Source organism: Grammomys surdaster, unplaced genomic scaffold, assembly GCF_004785775.1.
Source record: "Grammomys surdaster isolate TR1022 unplaced genomic scaffold, NIH_TR_1.0 166, whole genome shotgun sequence".
Taxonomy (NCBI): Eukaryota; Metazoa; Chordata; class Mammalia; order Rodentia; family Muridae; genus Grammomys; species Grammomys surdaster.
Window position 1 is genome coordinate 12,671,524 of NW_021604614.1, and position 22,842 is coordinate 12,694,365.

At 38.6% G+C, this 22,842-nt stretch overlaps 1 protein-coding gene across 2 annotated transcripts; it reads left to right on the forward strand.

The window, feature by feature from the left end:
• Positions 1–229: 229 nt before the first annotated feature.
• Positions 230–21,765, forward strand: Rsrc2 (arginine and serine rich coiled-coil 2). Of its 2 annotated transcripts, XM_028766049.1 has the most exons (12): positions 240–359; positions 3,868–3,960; positions 4,338–4,494; positions 6,198–6,241; positions 7,020–7,097; positions 8,906–9,118; positions 11,144–11,347; positions 14,279–14,401; positions 16,978–17,057; positions 19,321–19,553; positions 20,360–20,449; positions 21,114–21,765. In XM_028766049.1, exons 5-12 carry the CDS (start codon positions 7,090–7,092, stop codon positions 21,291–21,293), a joined length of 1,131 nt encoding a protein of 376 aa, XP_028621882.1. In that variant the 5' UTR covers positions 240–359; positions 3,868–3,960; positions 4,338–4,494; positions 6,198–6,241; positions 7,020–7,089; the 3' UTR covers positions 21,294–21,765. The 2 variants fall into 2 exon arrangements, with proteins under 2 accessions (XP_028621881.1, XP_028621882.1); XM_028766048.1 differs by lacking the exons at positions 3,868–3,960; positions 7,020–7,097 and having other exon boundaries at positions 230–359; positions 8,928–9,118.
• Positions 21,766–22,842: the final 1,077 nt, after the last annotated feature.

Genomic DNA, 22,842 nt, shown 5'->3' on the forward strand with positions numbered 1-22,842 from the left:
GCCAAAATTCGCTCAAATTTGAGCTAGGGAACCGCCCCGCCCTAGACTAAATTGAATTCCTCATACCGAGAATCCATTCTGGGACGTATTCTTGGCCCCACCCACATTAAGGCTTTACGCCACGCCCTTAGAAAGACTAACCAATCACCGCCTCGAGCCGCGTTGTTATAGAAACTCTTATCACCACCCACTTTTTCTCCCAGCAAGCTGCGCGCCTGGCCGGGCCTCATCCCTTTTGTGCCATCCGGGTCTCTCGCGCGAGAGATTTAGTCTGTGGCGAAGCTTCGAGGCGGCCAGTACTGTTGAGTGCGGGCAAGCAGAGGCGCCGCCTTAGCGGCCGGGACTCAAAAACAATGGCGGTAGGTACTAACTGGAGCTTGAAGCCCAGGCTGTTTTTTTTGTTTCTTTACACAGAGTGGGTGAACAGCCATCGGGGCTGTTGTCCGTGCTTGTGTGTGGACAAAATGGCGCCGCGGCCGCTTTCTGCGCTCGCCATCATGGCTTCCTGCTGCAGGGAGGGGGAGGTAAGGCGGTCTGGATGGGGGTGGGGAGCCGCAGGGAATGGCTTTTTTCCCCAGAACTTTCCTCATCAGTTTCCTTAGCCAATATTTCTTCAGAAGCCCACCGAACTGTAGGATTTATCTCTTTGACCCAGACTAGTGTTATGCGTTGCCTTTTATAAGGCTTCTGAGTTTATGCTTTGCGCTTTATCGCATTTGACTGAAAAGAAAAAAAGACCAGAAGTATCCTCTGGGACGCTTTGGGTCAAAAAAAAAAAATCAGTCTCTTTAAGGCGCAATGTATGAGGAGTCGTTTTGTTTTGTTTTCTTTTTTTGAGCGAACCTTTAGTGATAGGCGTACTTCTAATTTTGCGAACCTTCTTGGTTGGAACTAGGATTCTTTTATAGAGCAAAAAATTGTCTAGTTATCCGTTTCCATTCCCTGATATTTAGCTTTAAAGCGACTTGTGTTGCTTTTTTTTTTTTTTTTTTGAGACGACTTCTCTGTAGACCAGGCTGCCCCCGAACTCAGAAGTCTTTGAGAACCGCACCATTGTTTAAAACCCCTTTCTGACCCATATGGAAGCCGTACCTAAGTAACCTGAACAGATAGCCTGCCCTGGATGTACTATACCCATTTTTTTTTATTTTATTTTTTTTTTGTGGTTTTTCTAGACAAGGTTTCTCTGTGTACCCTGGCTGTCCCGGAACTCACTCTGTAGACCAGGCTGGCCTCGAACTCAGAAATCCGCCTGCCTCTGCCTCCCAAGTGGCGGGCGGACCGCCCGGCTTACCCATTTCTAATGAATCCTATTATCCTGTGATATTTTGTTTCTGGTTTTCGAGAGAAAATATTCCTGTAAGCATTTTGTACTCCCTTTTACTGATTAACAGGTTTTAACTTCATATTGTAAATAAGGCTTACTTTTCCTGATAGTTGGAATGTTTCAAATAAGAATAGTACAGATAGTTTTTCTGCATCTCACTACCCTCTTTCTAGTTGAATTTTGAATGATTTTTTTTTGAGTTTTCAAAGAGTAGGCAAGCTTTTTAAAATGATGGGATTGATACTTTCCTAAGTTGTGCCTTGGGCTTTTTAGTATACTTCAAGAGTGGTATTGTTTTTCTTGTGTTCCATTATTTTAAGTGAAACAAATTCAGTTTTTTAATTTCTGTGGTGTCGTCCACTGTAAAGGTAATCCTCCAGAGAACTGGCCTAGTATTAAATACGCTGCTTACCTTTCCTTCTAAAAAGGGATTTGTGTGCTGTGCTTCAGTTGTTACCTAGGTTTTCACGATTTAAATATGAAAAATAGATGGCTTATAGACCCAGTGATTAAAAACAGTGCAGTTTGCAGGCAGTGTTTATACGGATTTCTACTAAAGTAAAGCTGAGTGATATTTTGGCTTTCAATCTCTGGGGGATGGGGAGACCACCTGTTATTTCATGTGTTTAATGATGAGGTGGGTTTTATTCTGTAGTGTATTTTGTATGTGAAATGACTGTTAATAACCTGTGTCACACGGTAGTTCCTCTGTTACCAGTCTTTTGAGCTTGCTACAGAATAAACTTTACTGGACTAAATGTTGTCTTTTTCTGTACTTTTCAGTTCTCATACTGGTTTTCTAGCGAGTGAGAGGCTGTAGCAGGAGGTTGAAAAGTTTGAAAACAGCTTTGGACACACAGACATCACAGCTTGGGAGGAGGGGTGCCTGTGTTTGTTTGAAGTGCTTTTTAAGCTGAGAAATGTTCTTTGGAACACTCGTCCTTACTAATTTAATAGAGCAGCATGTATTACTAGGAGATAGTTTACAGACAGGGAGATCGTAGTGTTTTAGAAGAGTTGACTATTGCTTAGAATGCTCTTTCTGTATCTTACTGTTCTCTGTTGAACTACAACTGGTAGCTTATCACATAATTTATTTCACTTCCAATCATAAGTTTGTCCTTATAATTGTATGTTCTTAACTGCTGAGCCACCTTTCCAGTCCCCAAATCTGTCTTATTTTGTGTGTTATTATTGGAGTGTGGTATCAGTTTTGATCCTTTTTATGCCCCAGTAAAATAATACACTTCCTTTATTTTGGTACTTATTTTCTGAACTAATCTTCCCAAGGGAAAAAGTTGGTCATGATTCTCCCTGATGAAGGCTAGTAATTCCCTCTGAAGTCCTAAATGAGAAGTTGGTAAACACTTGGTGGAAGGAGCAGCTGGTAAAATACTTTTGGTTTTATGGATGTTATTGTTTGCTTGCTTTACCAAGCTTTTTAAATATGAAAAATTAATTCTTCAGCTGGGCTCAACAACACACGTTTAATCCCAGCAGAGACAAGCAGATACCCGAGTTTTAGGCCAGCCTGGTTTGCATAGTGAATTCCAGGCCAGTCAGGGCTCCATAAAGCGACCTTGTCTCAAGGGGATTGGAGCCAGGAGGGCTCAAGAATTGTACAGAGCAGTAATGTAGTTTGCCAGCTCCTGTCCTGAGTCATCTGTTCTCTGGGTGAACAGATTTCTTTTCCTATTGCCATCTCCAGTCAGATACCTTACCACTTTACTACAGACAGGTTCAAAGCTGTTTATTTCCAGTACCTCTTATCAAAATTCAACTATATGTTGGGCTTGGTGGCATGTGTCTGTAATTTCAATGCTCTGGAAGTAGGAGAGTCAGGAGTTTAAGGGCCTGGACTATCCTGCATGTACGAGATGCCATCTCAAAATCAAACTCAACTGTCGGGAACTTTTAGATTTTAGTATATCCTTGAAGATAGATGCTTTTTATTTTTCCAGTTTAAATGGCTTTCTTTAGTATTGCTTTTTTTTAAATTGTTTTAACATTTCGTACATCAATACTGTTATACATCATTTCTACCCCTCTTTAGTAATATGGTAAAACATTTGTTATTTGGATCACACAGTTGTCAGAAATAGGGTTGGGTAGTTGGGTTCCCAACTGGTGATTTAATGAGGAGCTTCACTTACAGGCAGCAAGAACTTCTACCACTGACCTACATCCTCAACCAGAAATAGCTTTAGTGATGGGGTTACAATTGAAATACATTTCTTAGGCATTTATTCATGGGTTTCTGTGCTGGTTGCTGTTGAGAGTACAGAAGATGGGTGGCCTTCTGTAAACTAGAAAATAACAAGAAATTGAACCTCAGGTAAATTAGGTCTCTGAAAATATGTGTGCCATTATGTCTTTTGTTTCAGTTTTGTAAGTCCTAGGATTTATTTAGCTCAGTGATAGCGAACTTGCCTGACAAGCATGAGACCCTGGGTTTAATCTTTAGCACTGCAAAAAAAAATTTATATTGTAATATTGCCTATAAAATGCTTTAACGTGGAAACGGCTTGATGTTTCCATAGCCCAGAGCATAAATACGGAGAGGCAGAACATGTTTTGCTGTACCTCTGTGCCAAGGGGATATTTTCATTAAAGAAGGTTAATTAGGTTCTCAGGTAAGGTAATTTTCTGCTTATTCTTTTATAATCTAGAAATACTCCCTATGCTGCTTTAATATCCTATAGTTTTAAGTACATTTCTATTTTTAACGGCTCATTTTAAATAGCTTTGTAATAATAATGAACAACAATTTGATTACTGGCAAGCATCTAAAGTTTTACAGTTTCTTTAAATATTTATTGGAAATACCTACAGTCAAATCCTTTACATCTGTTACTTTACTACACATACATCCTCTTGGAAATCAGCTATGTTTGGGTTTTGGTTTTTCTGGTAAAACTCGACTGTCTTCATTCCTTGCCCTTTCAAAAACTAGGAGATAACTGGAAATGCGAGTATAAACTTTGATGATTTTTTTGTTTTTAACTTTTAGGCTATTGATGCAGAACGAGATGGATTAGCCCCAGAAAAAACGTCACCGGATAGAGAAAAGAAAAAAGAGCAATCAGATATATCTGTTTCTCCTAGAGCCTCAAAACATCATTATTCAAGGTCAAGATCAAGGTCAAGAGAAAGAAAACGAAAATCAGGTAAGGAATTTAATGGAATAAAATGTTGTCTAGATAGAGGTATAGTCTACATTTATTTAACACACTTTAACTCTTTAACTATGTGTTGTAGCACCTGTGTGGGGAGTTTTGATTGGTTTTTTTCTTCCATCACTAAGGCTAGAACCCAGTACTCTAGTTAGTCTTTACCATTTACTTACACCCCAACCCTTGTAATACAGAAGCAATGTCTGAAGCAAGTTTGATATCTCCAAATGCTTGGTATTCATGTGTCCTTTCAAAAGAAGAGACCAGCTGAGCATGGCACACACCTGTAATTCTGACGCTTAAACAAATTCTGAGGCAGAGCATTATATAATAAGTACGAGGACAGCATGAATTACATTGTAGTTCCAGACCAGCCCAGGCAAAATAGTGAAACCCTGTCTATAAACCAAAGGAAGGCTAACTAGTGTGGAAGGCTATTTAAAGAAAGCAGGGCTGGGTGTGGCTTCAGTTGGTGAGAGTGTCTAGCTTACACAAGGGCCTAATGTTGTAAAGTTAATAAACAAAACTGAGAAACAAAAGAGTAATTTGTTTAAAAGCTGTAACTGGAGCTTAGTCATGTGTTGGTTTGTGTTTAAATTTATTGGGCACTGTGAACACTTTTAAATTGAACATTTGCTAGCTTGATGTGACATTGATTGCAGGGGAATTAAAAGTTTAAGAGTCAACTCAGGGTTACATAAAGCCTTACCTCAAAAAAACAAAAATAAGAAAATGTCTAGCTAACATCCATTTGACTATAGAACTTGTCAGATATAATCCAGCCTGGCTATTAATTTCAAAATGAGTCTACCTAATCCAGGCTAACCTCCTATGTGCTGGGATTGTGTGGTCAGCCCAAACCTGGTTTGTTTATTTTGAGTTTTGTTTGTTTGTATGCACACATACATGTCCATACATGTGTGTGAATAAGGTATGTTTATTTGGTATGTGTGTGAGAGCAGGTGTGTGAAGGTCAGGACTTGACATTTAGTGAGATCTTAGTGTTGGATAACATATATCCAACCTGACCACCTACATTCAACCCTCTGAGCCCAATAAAAGTGAAAGAAAGGGAACTGACTCCCAAAGTTTTTTCCTCTAACCTGCAGTTTGTGGACACACATGGTAATAAACTGGCCAGGTGTGGTGCACAGACAGAAACAGGCCTGGACTGCATAACAAGCTCCAGGCCCCAGCCAGCCTGAGTAACATAGTAAGGCTCACTCTATTTTAAAATGTTAAAACACAGCCTAAAAAAAACCAAAACCTTAGCTGGGCGGTGGTGGCGCACGCCTTTAATCCCAGCACTTGGGAGGCAGAGGCAGGTGGATTTCCGAGTTCGAGGCCAGCCTGGTCTACAGAGTGAGTTCTAGGATGGCCAGGGCTACACAGAGAAACCCTGTCTCGAAAAACCAAAAAAAAAAAAAAAAAAAAAACCAAAACCAAAAACGTTTAGATAACTAAAACACAAATGTCATAAGAAGGAAGGCACTGTATAGTGAGCCAGATCAGAAATTTAGGAGGTAGTTGTTTGGCTTTGCTTCCTCCCCCCAACCCCCCTTTTGTTTTCAATTCAAACCTGGACCTTGTTATGAAAGTTCTGTAGTACGGACTTTTTTTTTTTTTTTTTAATTGTTCGTGTGTTGAAAATATGTGTGTGTATCTTCATGTAATGGGGATTTTGTGTGTGTTCACAGATAATGATGGAAGAAAGCACAGGAGCCGGAGCAGAAGCAAAGAGGTAATTAACACTTTGTAGTGAATAGGTGCTTTAGATTCTTATAAAGTGTCTGGTAGAAATGTTTTTGTGACTATTTGCCATTATCAAGGTAAGTACCAAAACTTGAAGTTTAAAAGGTTAATTGGGTTTTAAAATAAGCATGATTTGGATTCATCGTTTTTTCAAGAAGATAGTTGTTTATATGGAAAGTACCTTCAAAAGCTATTAACTTTTACTATATTGTGAATATATTCACAATAAAAATATATGAAGAATAAACTGGATTTTTAGGCCTGTGATACAGAGCTTCCATTAATCTGAGGTCCCAGGTCTCCTTATCCTTGACAACTGCTCAAGATTTTTAACTAGCAATCATCTTTAACCGTACCCTATTTGTTGGCTACTTTTTCTTTATTGAAAATACTGAATTTTCTTTCTTTCTTTAGTGAATAGTTCAGTGAACCTAATACTGTTGCAATAAAAATATGAGGGAGAGTGGAGAGGTGACATTTACGGTAAAGCTTTAGGGAAAACAAAGGCAGCAGCTGGACTGCAGAGGAGCTAACTTGCCTCACCCACCTAAGAAGATGAGGACTGAGCTACCCAGGAAGAGAATTAGTGAGAAAGGGAAGAAAGCCTCAGGGGGCTGGGCAAGGGACTCCTAAAACAAATGTGGGCAGGGACTTCACCTCGTCCCCTAATGGAAGCTCTGTTAAGTTTTTAATTTAGGAGAGATTTTGTGAAAATGACTATTTTGTTTAGCTCACATGATAACATTTCTATAATAAATCATACTCAGCGTGCTAATGCGCGAAGAGACTGAACTGAAGACGCTGCAGACTCAGATAGCAAAATAATAAGCCTACTTCATGATAAGGTAACTATTAGTCATTCAAACTCCTATTTCCCTTAAATAAATATATCTTAAATCAGTTAAGGGTTATAATGTTTTATAAAATTAATAGTAATGTTATGTTTGTGAACTAATTTAAAATAAACTCTTAAAGTTTCTGGAAATTTTACCATTTAAAGCTTTTCTAGTCTACCACTATATAGCAAAGTTGAGAATGTTTTCTAAGGTTGTGTTAATAGAGAGCTGGTCACGAAACTAAGGTTTGACTTATGCCTCCAGGTCTCTTTATTTTTCTGTAAAATAAGAAGTCACTGATCATTTTCATATGTGTCATTGTGCATGTTCCAAAATGATTGACTCTGCTTTTTTGGTTTGTTTTTTGTTTCTTGTTTTTTTTTTTTACTTTGTTTTTAAAGTTAATTAACCTCAAGTCAAAAAGAATATGCTTATGACTTGTCATGAGAAATACCCATGTTGTGTTAGATGAAATGGTGGCCTGGTAACACTCAGGCAAGGGATGGGATCCAGGCCCAAATGAACTACTGTGAAGCTTTGTGTCTCAGCTCCTGTTTATATGAAATAGGAGAAAACAGTTTAAAGGATCTGAGTTTCTATTCGATTTAAGCTTAATACTCTGAGTTGTATGAAATTTTAAGCTTTAAATACAAGGTGGATTTTCCAAGTTTGGGTTAGGAAATAAATATTACTTACAAATTTGACATTTGAGTGGCCAGAGTTGAGATTTGATCATACAGTTATGTTTTATGACATAGGGATTGTTACCCCTGGCTTACTTTTGGTAACTTTTTAAATTTAAACTGATAATCATTTTCCACCCTGGGTTCATAAAATGTAGTAAAGTTGTAAACCTGCTGGGATTGATACAAGCTAAGTGGTTGCTCCACTTTTTGTAGACATTGAGAGATACGACCTTTGGAGAGAGTGTGGCTAGTGAAAGGGGGGTATTGCTACTCTGCCTAATTTGAAATAGCGGGAAGTATGAATGTTTTGTTAAAGTATGGTTTTCTGCTTTGAAGTTCATTTTGTAATACAGTTCTTTGTTTTTACCGTTTACCTCTTCTCTTTTTGCTATTACTAGGGATTGAGTCTAGGACTTTACGCATGCTAGTGAAGTGCTCTGCTGCTGAGCTACATTCCGAAGCTCTGTTATTTTTTACCTGATTGGTGGTGTGTGGGTTTCTTTTTCTTTTTCTTTTTTTTTTTTTGAAACCGAGTTTTTCTGTGTAACAGCCCTGCCTGTCCATGTACTTGAATTCTAAACTAGGCTGGCCTCTGCATCCTGAATGCTGGGATTAAATGTATGAGCCACCGCTCCCAGCTGTCTTTTAATTGTCTATATTGTTTTGTTTAAATTAGATTAGAAGTGTGGGCTTTTTGGTTTGTTTGTTTTCGAGACAGGGTTTCTCTGTGTAGCCCTGGCTGTCCTGGAACTCACTCTGTAGACCAGGCTGGCCTCGAACTCAGAAATCCGCCTGCCTCTGCCTCCCAAGTGCTGGGATTAAAGGCGTGCGCCACCAACGCCCGGCGGGTTTTTTGGTTTGTTGTTGTTGGTTTTTCTTTTTTTTTCCTTAATGATTCAACTTAAGCTGTAGCTTTTCATTATCTGTTTTTGAAACCATTGTTTTTAAAATACTAAAGGAACAAACTGCAATTTGTGTTTTAGTAAGAAAGTTGTATTACTATGTATCTTTAGGTGATATGAAGCTAGATTTTATTTGCCACACATTCCTAAGGTTACTAATGTTGCATCACAACATTTTTGTTTACTGATACCCATACTAACTCTTTTTGTTGCACTATTTTCCTGAAAGAACCAACTTCTTGTTAAAACAGGCAAGAAGACATGAATCCAAAGATAAGTCCTCTAAGAGACACAAGTCTGAGGAGCACAATGACAAAGAACATTCTTCTGACAAAGGAAGAGAGCGATTAAATTCATCTGAGAATGGTGAGGACAGACATAAACGCAAAGAACGGAAGTCATCACGGGGCAGAAGTCACTCGAGGTCTAGATCTCGGGAAAGGTAACTAGTCTTGCTGTTGTAATGCTTTCCAGTAGCGTTAAGTTTCAGATTATACCCAGCCTAGCACTGTATCCATATAGTTTTAAACGGAATAGTGATTATTTCTTTTATTTCTTACTTGGTTGGTTGGTTGGTTGGTTGGTTTGGTTTGCTTTGGTTTTGATTTTTTTGTTTTGGTTTGGTTTTTTGAGACAGGGTTTCTCTGTGTAGCCCTGGCTGTCCTGGAACTCACTCTGTAGACCAGGCTGGCCTTGAACTCAGAAATCCGCCTGCCTCTGCCTCCCAAGTGCTGGGATTAAAGGCGTGCGCCACCACTGCCCGGCTACTATCTAATTTTTTAAAGGTTTATTTTATGCACATGAGTACACTATTGCTCTCTTTAGACACATCAGAAGAGGGCATTGGATCCCATTACAGATATAGATGGTTGTGAGCCACCATGTGCTTGCTGGGAATTGAACTTCAATCCTTTGGAAGAGCACTCAGTGCTCTTAACCTCTAAGTAAGCCCTATTTCTTACTATATTGATGTAGTTATTTTTCAGCTGATAACTAAAGGCTTTTTGAATCTTAGGCTATAGTAAACAGCTGTCATGTCCAAAGCCATGGGAATCACTCCTCAGCACTGAAAGAATAATGCTTTGAGGCTTTTTCATAAATCTAAAAGTGACTTCCAAGAGGCTGAGAGATAGCACATTTCACTAGTGGCTTAATGACCTTTAACCGTCTGTTATTTATATTGTTAAACTTTATTAAGCCAAGAACTATTCTTTTATAGAATCGATTCAGGAATTGTTCCTCTCTAACATCTGATTTATATTTTCTTTTGTTGTTTTTGGGAGGTGAGGGTGGAGATAGGGTTTCTCTGTGTAACTTCCATTCCTAGGTGAATAGACCAACCAGGCTGACCTCAAACTCAGAGATCCACATACTTTTCACCTTTTAAAGAAATTTACTAATTTTTGAGTCAAGTGACTCCGTACATAACACAAGCTGTTCCAGAATTCACTATATAGTTTAGGTCAACCTCAGACTTCTGAGCTAGTCTTACTAGTGCCTATTACTATACTCCACCATTAGACAGGCTTCAGACTTGCAGCTGCCCCAGTGTTCCTCTAGGGTGCTGGGTTATAATATTTAGTCACGATAAAGCAGCTTTTGGAAAATGGGGCCATGATTCAAATATGTAGGCTGTTGTTTTAGTGCATATGGGTGTTTTGCCTTCATGTACGTGTCAGAAGTCTATAACTGGTGTCTATGGAGGCCAGAAGAGCATTGGATTCCCTGGAACTGGAGTTAGGTACAGTGGGTGTTAAGAACCCTCTGGAAAAACACCGAGCCATCTCTCCCACAGTGATAATTTTTGTTTGTTTTTAAGAACCCCATTGCTACATTCAGTAAGGTCTGGGCAATAATTAGTATGATATCAAATGTTTTGGTATATTTATACTTTGACATAAACAAGGGTCATTTTCCCTTTTTGTTTTGTTTGGGTTTGTTTTGTTTTGTTTTTGAGACAGGGTTTCTCTGTAGCCCTGGCTGTCCTGGAACTCCTAGACCAGACTCCTTCCAACTCAGAAATCCAGCTGCCTCCCAAGTGCTGGGATTAAAGGCTTGCACCACCACTGCCCAGCTGGAATTCACACTTCTTATAACAAGTCAGCATTTAAAGTGAATTCAACTGCAGATTTTTTTTTTTTTTGGGGTTTTTTTTTTTTTTTGTCCCCCCCCCCCCCCCCATTAATTTTTTAGTCCTCTTTGACACCATCATCCTGCCTTAGGTGCATGGCAGGCTGAGCCCAACCAACAGTATCTGTCGATGGCTGGAGGTGAAGAAAGCTCCTTTTCCTATCCTGTTACATAAAACAATGCAGGTTTTTTCCCCCCATCTTGATAGCATATTTTGGGTTTTTGGTTAACTACCTTATATGATACAGAATGGAATTTTCAGGAATTAAGAGTTAGAATCATAAGGTCAAGGGGAGCTATCTATGAGCAATCACAAGTTTGTACACTTGGATTTCAGGCGCCATCGCAGTAGAAGCAGGGAAAGGAAGAAGTCTCGGTCAAGGAGTAGGGATCGGAAAAAATCTCGATCCAGAAGCAGAGACAGGAAGAAGTCAAGATCTAGAAGCAGGGATAGAAAACGAAGGATCAGAACACGTTCCCGATCAAGATCCAGACACAGGCATAGGACTAGAAGCAGGAGCAGATCAAGGAGTCGAAGTCGGTAAGTGTTCATTACCCTGAATAAAGTATAGCAGACTTCTTGCAATTTAGCTTTTCTCAATTTGTGTGCAACAGTTTTATTTGCTAATACATCATCATTAGCATGACATCATCAATAAAAAGAAATGTAGAACCTAGTGGTTATGTCTTAGTGGAAATACTTTAGTATTCTGTGCCTTGTGCCACAAAGAAAAGTGTTATGCACATTCTTACACATATGAAGATGCAAGTAACCTCAATTTATTATAGTCCTTTTTTGATCACAAGAGTTAGTTTTTATGACTGCTGCTTGCTATATGTACTGTAAGCACTGTGCATATCACACTTTTTGGATTTCTGTTTTCTAAATTACCAATTTGTTTGATTTTTTTTTTTAATGTTTTTGAATGTATGTGTGCTGCATGCGTGCATAGTACCTGAGGTCAGAAGAGGACTGTGAGATTCCTTGGAACTAAACTTACAGGTGGTTGTGAGCCTCTCTATAGATACAATGAATGGAATCCAGATTCTCTTACCCATTGAGTCATCTCTAGCCACTTGGGGAGGGTGTCTGTGTGCATGTGTACATGCATTTCTAGTGGTGAAAACCTGAAGCTTGCCATGTCAGCTAGGCTGGCTGGCTGGCAAGCTCTTGGGATTCCCAAATGCTAGGGTTAGCGCCATGTACATGGTGGTATGTTTTATGGTCAAAGTAAGAGTCTCACTCTGGCCTTTGGATGGCCAAAAATACCAAGCTATCCTCTACTTCCCCATGATTGCTGGGATTAAAAGTTTGGGGGTTTGTTTTTGGGTAAAGGATATCTATGTAGTTCTTAGTCCTGACTGTCCTATGGGGCGCTCTGTGTAAATGAGGGTAGTCTTAAGCTCTAAGACATCCTTCTGCCTCTGCCTCCCAAGAGCTGGAATTTTTTTTAAGCTTATTATTTTTTTTTTTGTTGTTTAAAGATTTGTTTATTTTATATATGTGAAGACACTGGCTATCTTCAGACACACCACAAGGGAGCATCAGATACCATTAAGATGGTTGTGAGCCACCATGTGGTCGCTGGGAATTGAACTCAGGACCTCTAGAGGAGCAGTCAGTGCTCTTACCCACTGAGCCATTTCCTTGTTTATTTTTGAAATTGTTTTATTTGCGTTTTTGTCCTACTTTTCCTCCCTCCAGGCCCTCCAGTATACCCCTCCCTGCTCTCCTTCAAATGTATGGCTGTATTCTTTATCAGTTGTTACTGACTACATATGTGTAATTCCATATACATACATATTCTAAATATAGTCTGTTGTAACTTGTTTTTAGACAATTAGTTTACTCTGATGTTTGTAATTGGTCTGAGCCAGTAATTTTTTTTTTAAGATTGGATTTTATATATCAGTATGTATTTACCATGTATGCAAATGCTGGTGGATTTTGGAAGTCTCTTTAAATATCATGGCTGTATTGTCAATTTCCAAGAGGCAAGAAGGAAGTCCAGTACAACATGACTCAGTAGCTGATATTGGTACCAACTTTGAGAGTCTGACACTCAATAGTTTATTTTAGGCATATTTAAGCACAATTTGTGAAAACATTTCCTGGTGACAAGTAACTCAATCCAGTGCCTACTAATTAAGTTGAAACTCTTGTATATGACAAGTGACATCTTCTGTAAAGATGGGCTCTATAGGGGCTGGAGAGATGGCTCAGTGGTTAAGAGCACTGACTGCACTTCCAGAGGTCCTGAGTTCAAATCCCAGCAACCACATGGTGGCTCACAACCATCTGTAATGAGATCTGATGCCCTCTTCTGGTGTGTCTGAAGACAGCTACAGTGTATTCATATATAATAAATAAATAAATCTTTAAAAAAAAAAAAAAAAGATGGGCTCTATAGATGCAACTAAGGGTATTTGAAAGGATAGTGCTATAGATTGACAGAGATAAGCAGGTTCAAGGTAAGGGTCTGGAGAAGCTGGTTTCATGACCATACAGATAGCCCAGAGATCACCAGGCTATTAATTTTAACCACATCCGTTCCCTGCCTTTTGGGCAGAAAACATGTTATACATCTCTCCCTTTGAAGAAACAGTGTTTAACTTTACTGGTTTCCTTCCTGAACAAGAATCTGTTTGCTTTGTACAAGTTGAAGCCAGAAAAGGACATTTAAATCCCTTGTATCTGGGTTTACAGACAGTTAGACATCCAGCATACATTCCGGGAACTAAACTTCAATCTTATGAATAGCAAGTACCCTTAATTGGATGAGTTTTTTCTATTGCATTTTTCTAATTTGGTGATTAATAACTATTATCTGAGATATTAATAACTCAGCTTAAAAATATTTGAATCCTCATTGTGTACATACAGGATAAACAATGTTTGGAACAAATCTTTGCATCAGTAAGTATATAGGCAGAAAATTGGAAATAGCCAGTTTGATTCCAGCTATAACATGGGTGTTAACTGGCCACATGTATGAGAAATTTAGAATTACTTTAAAGGATGTATTGATTGTTGAGGGTGGGAAATGTTGCGAGCACTGGCTGCTCTTACTCAGTTCACAGCACTCATGGCTTCTTACAACATCTGTAACTAACTCCATGAAGCCTGATGCCTTCTTCTGTCCTTAATCCAGACATGTAAACAGTGTACAGACATAAAAGATTTTTTTAACTGTAAACCATGTACTATTTTTTGTTGAACTTTGTAAAGAAAATTGGAGCTGGGCGGTGGTGGCGCACGCCTTTAATCCCAGCACTTGGGAGGCAGAGGCAGGCGGATTTCTGAGTTCGAGGCCAGCCTGGTCTACAGAGTGAGTTCCAGGATAGCCAGGACTACACAGAGAAACCCTGTCTCGAACCCCCCGCCCCCAAGAAAAAAAGAAAAGAAAATTGGTTTTTATTGAAGATACATATTGAGTGGCCATAATGAGACACAAAATACTATTTATTGTAGAGATAGAAAGAAGAGAATTGAAAAACCAAGAAGATTTAGCAGAAGCCTAAGCCGGACGCCTAGTCCACCTCCCTTCAGAGGCAGAAACACAGCAATGGATGCCCAAGAAGCATTAGCTAGGAGGTATGTATATTTTCCCATATAGTTCATATTTTTTTCCTTTTCAACTTTTAAGTAGCTGGTCAATTGTATAGACAAGCTTTTAATCCAGAATAATCCTCCCTCCCTCTAAAAGATCCTAGCTATAAATGCTTTTGTACATTTATGATACAGAACTATCAGAATAGGTTTTTAGTTGGCGATTTTATTGGTTTTTAATTTACACATTCAGGAAGACTGGAAAGTTTTTTGTCTTTGGGATTAAATAATTTTTTTTCACATATTTAGACTTTTAATGTCTTCTGTTTGCATTTGAGGACTCGATGGCCCAAGGACCTCTTACTTGTCTTTTCCCTTCTTAAGACAAAGCACCTGAACAGTGAAATTTTTGTCATGAGTTTTTAGATTGAGTAGGTACATATCATAAGTTAATTTATTATCTTCTAGTGTAGAAAAAAATGCATTTCCAAAGTTTCTGAGTACTGGGTGGTTGTTTGGCCACATTAGAGCAGGTCTGTAACTGAAATATGCAGGAGCCAAAGAGCTACCTCAGGAGACCAGAGCCAAGAACATGTTTGCGATTTTTTTGCATATTCTGAAAATTATACTTTTTGGATTTGGGTTTTTTTTTTTTCTTACAAAATTGAGTTTGTATTTTTTTTCATTATAAAAATACAGTTATCACAGTGTAACCTGATGTGCTGCTGCCCTGTGAAGCCAGCCTGGCAGAAACTCCACTGAACAGCAGCAAAGGTGTGAGCTCACCCCTTCTTCATCCGTTCACCTTAGTGAATGGAGTTGGTTCCGACCTGCAGTGGCTCTACAAGTGCAACCAATAGTTACCTTGTTCAGAGCAACGGAGTTACAGAAATCTAATTTATAATGATTTGTTTATTAACTGACAGTATTTTCCAAGCTTTGAAGTTTACTGTTTCTTAATTACATCTGTTATATTTTCTTTTTTTAACTGTCACTAAGGTAAAGTTATGGGCTGCATATGTTGGTACACATCTTTAATTCTTGCATTGAGAGGCAGGAGGATCAATTCAGAGTCAATCTTGACTATATAAATACTTTGTGGACAGTGTTAGGCCTATGTAAGACCAAAAATTAAAAATACAAAGTTGTAAAACAAAACAAAAGAAACATGGAAACATGTTGGTTTTGTGTCAGAATTTAAAGCAGTTTTGGAAATAAATGATCTGTGTCCTATTCTACTGATGAACATAATTAAAAACTTACTCTCAAGGATTATGGGTTAAGTACTTGTTAAAGCAAGTATCTACTGAGAGTGTAACTCAGTTCAGTGGCACACATCTCTAATCTTATCATTTGGGTGATGACGCAGGAATTGTCATAAATTTAAGATCATTCTCATTACCTGCAAGAGTATATGAGATGCCTCTGGAAAAGAGGAAAATTGCAAATACCTGTTAACTGTCACCATAATGTACATGTGTCTCAAAACAAAAAATAACCTTTTCCTCAGTCCTTCCTGGTTTGGACTACATTAATGAAACATAACATTTGAAAATTCAAGAACTGAGCGATTAATCTGCTGAATAAGAAATTAATCTGAACAAACATGGTAATTTAGTGTAAAGAATAATTCCTTTTGTTTTATGTTGAAATTTAAATTCTATGTTACCAGTTACTTTCCTAATCATAGATTTCCTAATTTAGTTTGTTCTTTTTATTAGATTGTGATGAAGGGTTTTTGCATATCTTCTAAATTAAAGATTATTGTGTTCCCTTCTTTGAATATAAAATAGGTGGATTGTATTTACCCAGGGTCATTCTTTCCAAAGCAGTATTCTTTATAAACATTGTTTTGCTACTTCAGTATACACTATGGTTTACATAGCACCAGTATGACGTTTGCAGGCATTAATTTTATCTTTGCTTTCATAGCCATTACTGGAATTGGAAGCTGTTGGGATTATTAAGTTTTATGTGCCAGTCTTTAAAGCAGGGTGTCCCTGGCTGTTCTATAGCCCAGCATCATCTTCTGAGTGATGGCATTTCATGTATGTGTTGCCTTGGCAGTCTAGAAATTTTTATATTTTATACTATTTAAGTGGGTGTTGGGGGGTCTACTCTTTTGAGTCAGGAGGTAATGCACAAGCCTTTAATTCCAGCATTTCAGGGTTAGGGAGACAAAGGTAGGAAGATCTGGATTGAGGCAACCTGGTTTATGGAGCTAATTCCAGGACAGCCAAAGCTACACAAAGAAACCCTATCTTGGGGCAGGATGGCAAGTAGTTAATGTTGCGGACACCTGTAATCCCACTGTGTCCGTTCAAGTCTAGCCAAAGCTATTGAGACTCTGTCACAAGAATTTCATTGGATAAATACAACAAAATATGCCTCCCTTTTGGTAGCCTAGCATATATAGCCCTGCAATTTAAGGCCCGCACAGACATGAGCCAACCCCCAACTATTTAAAAAAAGAGTTTGAGAATCGTACCAAAATATTCATTAACTGACTTGTACCTAATCTATATAGGAGGAATGTGATATTCATTAAAGCTTTATGTATAAAATGTTTGTATGTACCATGATTAGTTTTACATCCAGTTGTTTTACATTGTCTTTGATAGATTAGAAAGGGCAAAGAAATTACAAGAACAACGAGAAAAGGAAATGGTCGAAAAGCAGAAACAACAAGAAATGGCTGCAGGTAACTTACTATGAATTGTGTGATTATAAAAATAAATATATAACCTTGAAGCTGGGCGGTGGTGGCGCACTACCTTAATCCCAGCACTTGGGAGGCAGAGGCAGGCGGATTTCTGAGTTTGAGGCTAGCCTGGTCTACAGAGTGAGTTCCAGGACAGCCTGGCCTATACAGAGAAACCCTGACTCGAAAAACAAAACAAAAAAATATATATGTGTGTGTGTATGTGTGTGTGTATATATATGTATATATGTACACACACATACATACATATGTATATATACATATATGTATATACACACACATTGAAAGATACAAAAAGTTTAATAGGAAAAAAATCTCTATCTCTACTTGTTATGAAGCTCCTACATAAACATTTTGCGTGCTTTCATCTTCTCAAAACCCTTTTTGTGTTCCTGAATATAGTGTCACTTGCCTTTAATCCCAGCACTTGGGAGGCAAAGCAGGTGGATCTCAACAGAGTGAGGCCCTGTCTCAAACAAAAACAAATCCCAAAAAGTTTGGGTATAGATGTATATGGCTGGAAAGAACCCAGAGTGTTGCTCCTGCCAGACAGGGACTCTTGCTACTGAACTATATCCTTAACCCCTTTGTACATTTGTTTTTATTGTGATAAGATTTTTATCTTGGGGCCAGTTGGTGGTGGTGAATGCCTTTAATCCAAGCACTCAGGAGGCAAGGGCAGGTAGGTCTCTGGGTTTGAGGCCATCATGGTCCATAAAGTAAGTTCCAAGACTGCCAGAAGTACAAAGATGAACCCTTTCTTGAAAAACCAATTACATATATATTGGATTAAGGGGGTATGTTTTCTTTGTTTTTAATTACATGGGGTATATTTTTGTATGTTTTCCTACCTGCCTGTGCCACAGTGTACATGTAGAGGTCAGAGAGAAATTTTTGGGTAGACATCTCTCTTGGTGGAGCACATTTACCCACTGTGCCATCTTATCTGTCCCAGTCTTTGGATTTTTTTTTTTTTAAAAGAAGACACACCAGAAGAAGACCAGAAGAGGGCATCAGATCTCATTACAGATGGTTGTGAGCCTTCGTGTGGTTGCTGGGATTTGAACTCAGGAACCCCAGAAGAACAACCAGTGCTCTTGACCCACTGAGCCATCTCTCCAGCCCAGTCTTTGGATTTTTGAGACACTCTTCTGTACCTCAGCCAGGCCTTAAATGTGTTATCTTCCTATGACAACCTCCTAGGTACTACTTATTAGCAAGTGTGTGTCACTACACCCAGCTGTATCATTTGGAGGTTTGTTTGGGTTTTTGTTTGTTTGTTTGCTTGGGGTTTTTTTTGTTGTTTTGTTTAGTGTTTGTGTCCATGTATAACCACATATTCCTTTGTATGCATGGATAAGTCGGGACAACTTCTGGAAACACTTACTGCTTCTTCCTTTGGATTATGGGAACCAAACTTAGGTGACCAGGCTTTTCTTTTTACCCACCAAGCTATCTCAGTGACTCAGGAGCAGCTAATGTCTTCATAAGTAAATAATGGTTATTCTTGGTTAAAAGCAAGCAAAAAACACCATAACTTGGTTCCTATGTTTGTTTAAGATCTTTTAAGCCTGATATGTGTGGTGGCCATGATCTAACCTCTCAGGAGGCTCATGGCAAATTCAAGGCTAGACAGAGCTATAGCATAGCAGAACTGTCTACAAAAACATAAGGTATCAGAGAAGAGGATTACATCCTAGAAGGGGATGGTGCCTCGGGCAGTTTGAGTTTTTTAATAGCATATTACATAGCAAGTGCCAAGCCAGTCTTGGAAGAAGAGGACCAGGGAGCAAGCTCAGCGATTAGGAGCACTGGCTGCCTTTTCAGTCATTCTAGGTTTGATTCCTAGCAACCCACATTGCAGTTCACAGCCACCTGTAACTCCACTTCCAGGAGATCCAGTGCTCTCTTATTCTCTTTGGCACCAGACATGCATGTGGTGCATATACATATGTGAAGGCAAACACTTCTTGGGAGGTGGTGAGCTATGTTCTGAATTGCTGACTCACTATAAGAATCTAGCGTTTCTCTAGAGTTTGACAATTCCATCTACTAGGTATAAATGATGTAGTAAGCAAATGTTATTGATGAACACATGAACATACATGTTAATTGTGAGCTAACATTTCCTTATATTTAGTGAAAAAATATCCTGCCATTTTACAAATTGTAAGGTTTTATATACAAAATTTTGTGTGAATTAGATTGCTTATGTCTTTAAAAATCCATTGTGCTTTTTCAGCGGCTGCAGCCACTGGAGGTTCTGTTCTTAATGTTGCTGCACTGTTGGCATCAGGAACGCAGGTTACTCCTCAGATAGCTATGGCAGCTCAAATGGCAGCTCTGCAAGCTAAAGCCTTGGCAGAGACCGGCATAGCTGTGCCCAGCTACTATAACCCAGCAGCTGTGAATCCAATGAAATTTGCTGAGCAAGAGAAAAAGAGGAAAATGCTCTGGCAAGGCAAGAAAGAAGGCGTAAGTTCTTGTGGACTCTTATCGTTTTAACACTACTAGTAATTTTGTAAAAACGAACTGAAATGAAAGCTAACATTTCTAAGAACTTCCTTTATAATCAAGTTTGGCATGATTACTTAAAATTAAAAATATGTGTATTTGTCCAACTTTTTAAAAAATGACTCATTCGTGTGATTTCTGGTTGTGACTTTTCATGGATGATGTTGTATTAGAATTTCAAAAGACTAAATTCATTTGAACCAAGCTTTTGAAGAAAGCCAATTATTTTCATATATTTATAAAGGGTGGGTAGCAGGTACTAAGAAGCTTAATCAAAGATTATATTACATTATAAGCCAGAGATAGTGGTTCATACCTCTATTCCCATCACTTAGGGGCTTGGGACAGTACTTCAGGACGACTGCTTAGGTAAAATGTGACATGTTTTCTAATTGGGCATGGGATTTATTATAAGGTATTCAAATTTCGTAACTCCGTAAGTGTTAAGAGATTAAAAATTCCAGTAAAAGAATACTTTAAATGTTATCACTTAGCCAGGCAGTGGTGGCGCACGCCTTTAATCCCAGCACTTGGGAAGCAGAGGCAGGTGGATTTCTGAGTTCAGGACAGCCTGGTCTATAGTGAGTTCCAGGACAGCCAGGGCTATACAGAGAAACCCTGTCTTGAAAAACCAAAAATAAATAAATAAATAAATAAATAAATAAATAAATAAATGTTAACGCTTTATTTTGACTGTATTGTGGCCTTTATATAATGTAATAAACTATTAAGTTTTATATATTCTAAAATCCAGTGCTTCTTAACAGGACAAATCTCAGTCTGCTGAAATATGGGAAAAATTGAATTTTGGAAACAAGGACCAAAATGTCAAATTTAGGAAGTTAATGGGCATTAAGGTAAGTTATGCTTTAGGATTGCTCCTAGCTTCTGTTTTCATGGCAACATCGATTTTCCAACTCACAGTATTTCAATGGTGTATCAGTTCTAGAGTACTTTATTGAGAGTATCTCCATTCTATATTTTAAGGAAAGTTAAACAGGATTAATGAATTTGCTGGGGGAAAAAACTGATGCTTTTAAGATTATTTTGTGAGGCCTTTAACAAAACGTGATCTCCTTGTGCTAGTAGCTAGTCCCACCACTGCTTTTCATCCCACCAAGGCCTGCGGTCTTTTTTCTCCTGTTAAACCCAGTGTTAACATAGAAAGCACTGTTGTCCCTGAAACAGGCCTATCCCTACTTCACTTTACTTATGGCTGTTATATGGTCAGCGCACTATTCTTTACCACACTACTAAGAATTGTGTTATGTTCCCATAATGTCTTTACACTTACAAGTGTTTTAACGACTGTTATCTTTAATGGTTTATGTCTGGTGCTAGAGAGGTAGCTCAGCTGTTAAAGCAGTTGTTCTTCTGGAGGCCCCGGTCTGATTCCGAGCATCCACATGAAAGATCACAACTGTCCGTGTCCACTCTGAAGGGCACCACAACTCAGACAGTATAACTGTGCTCCTGATAATAATGGCTTAAAAGTTAAAATGTTTTGTGTCTGATATTTAGAGTGAAGATGAAGCTGGCTGTAGCTCTGTTGATGAAGAAAGTTACAAGACTTTGAAGCAACAAGAAGAAGTTTTTCGAAATCTTGATGCTCAGTATGAAATGGCAAGATCACAAACCCACACACAAAGAGGAATGGGTTTGGGTTTCACATCTTCAATGCGTGGAATGGATACAGTTTGAAAAATATCAATTTGGGACTTTAATAGACTTGTTCTGATGTCGGGTCCTTGTTCACCAAACAGCTAGTATTCTAGCTTGCATGGGTGTTGCATTGACTTTAATTTATTGAAAAATACGATTTTTTTGTAAATATCAGATCAGTGATACTGGTGTTAGTGTTGTAATCAGGTTAAACCCACTTCCATTAAACTTGACAGGACTATAGAAGGACAATATTTTTTAGTTCATGAATTCTACTTTTCAAATATATTAAAGCTTCGGGTGGGATAAAATCTCATACATAGATTTTTCTCGTGTCCGCTGTCTTGTGTACTTTTGTACTTAACCTTGTACAGTTATTTTCATCTCTTGAAACATGAAAGAAATGTTATGTAGCTGTTCTTAGAAGATCTGGCCATTTGGTACATAATACTGCACACAAGCTGGGCAGTGATAATAAAAATGGTTTTCTCAAAACTGGTGTTAATTTAAATTACCTGGTGTTCTTTTTTGAGTTTGTTTTATGTAGCCTTGATTTTATCATTAAAAACTGGTTATAAATGCCTTTTTATAGCAGCTATTATAGGTTGTAGACAGTACCACGGTGAGCAAAAATATAAACGGAGTGCGAGTGGAGCGCATTAAATAGAACTTTTTCTATTATAAGGCAGAATTGCTGTGCAGTATTTTCTTAATCCATGTTAATCAGGAAGTAGACTAAAGTATTAAAGGGATGTGAGCACTTTTATTCTAATAAAGTGCCTTATAACAAGTCCATTGTATGCTATTTGCTCATTATCCCTTTGAAGTCTTGTTCAGCAGAAACTAAGACATGAAGGAAGGGAAAAAACATGGCTCGCATCTTTAATTCCAGCACTCAGGAAACAGGCAGGTGTATGTCTGAAAGTTATAGGCCAGCCTGGTCTAATAGTATGATCTTATCTCCAAAAAGAAAAGCCACACACAAAAACAGCTTTGTGAAGCTGAGAGTTGAGTAGTAACTTGGGGCCTGTTGGCTACAGCTCTGTGCTTTGTAGTGGGTGTTTATGTAAGGGACACCCAGCTAGAGTGATGGTAACTACCATATGGTGTAAAGACCTACAAATGATAAAATAGAAGTCTGTGTTAATGGGGCTATTAAAATTCTCTCTTAAAAGATGCAGTCTGGCAGAGGTGGGCAGATCTCTTGAGTTTGAGGCCAGCCTGTCTAGAGTGACTGCCGGAACTATACGCAGAAACCCTGTCTGGTAAAACCAATAAATTTCTGGGAGAAGGGGGCAAAAAGACTGAGATGCTGAAATCCCATCCATCCCTAGAGAGCAAAGACAAGAAGATTGCCTCAGGCCAGCCTAGGCTATAGGTAAAAGCCACTGGAAAGAGCCTTAGGGGTGTAGTTCAATGGCCACTCTTGCCTATCTATGGGTTTGATCCCCAGCACTACATAAACAGGAATACATGAGATCTCAAAAGTCTTGGAAGACCATCATCTTGGACACAACCATTCCCGCAGATACGTTTAGTGCTTGAAACGTTAAGACTTAAAATTATCCACACAGTGCATTGATGGCAA

Bases quoted from the DNA above. Each gene is read 5' to 3' on its own strand.
- Rsrc2 (XM_028766048.1), top strand. The intron at 6,242-8,927 runs GTAATTAACACT...TTGTTAAAACAG, and splicing joins GCCGGAGCAGAAGCAAAGAG to GCAAGAAGACATGAATCCAA. The intron at 20,450-21,113 runs GTAAGTTATGCT...TCTGATATTTAG, and splicing joins GGAAGTTAATGGGCATTAAG to AGTGAAGATGAAGCTGGCTG.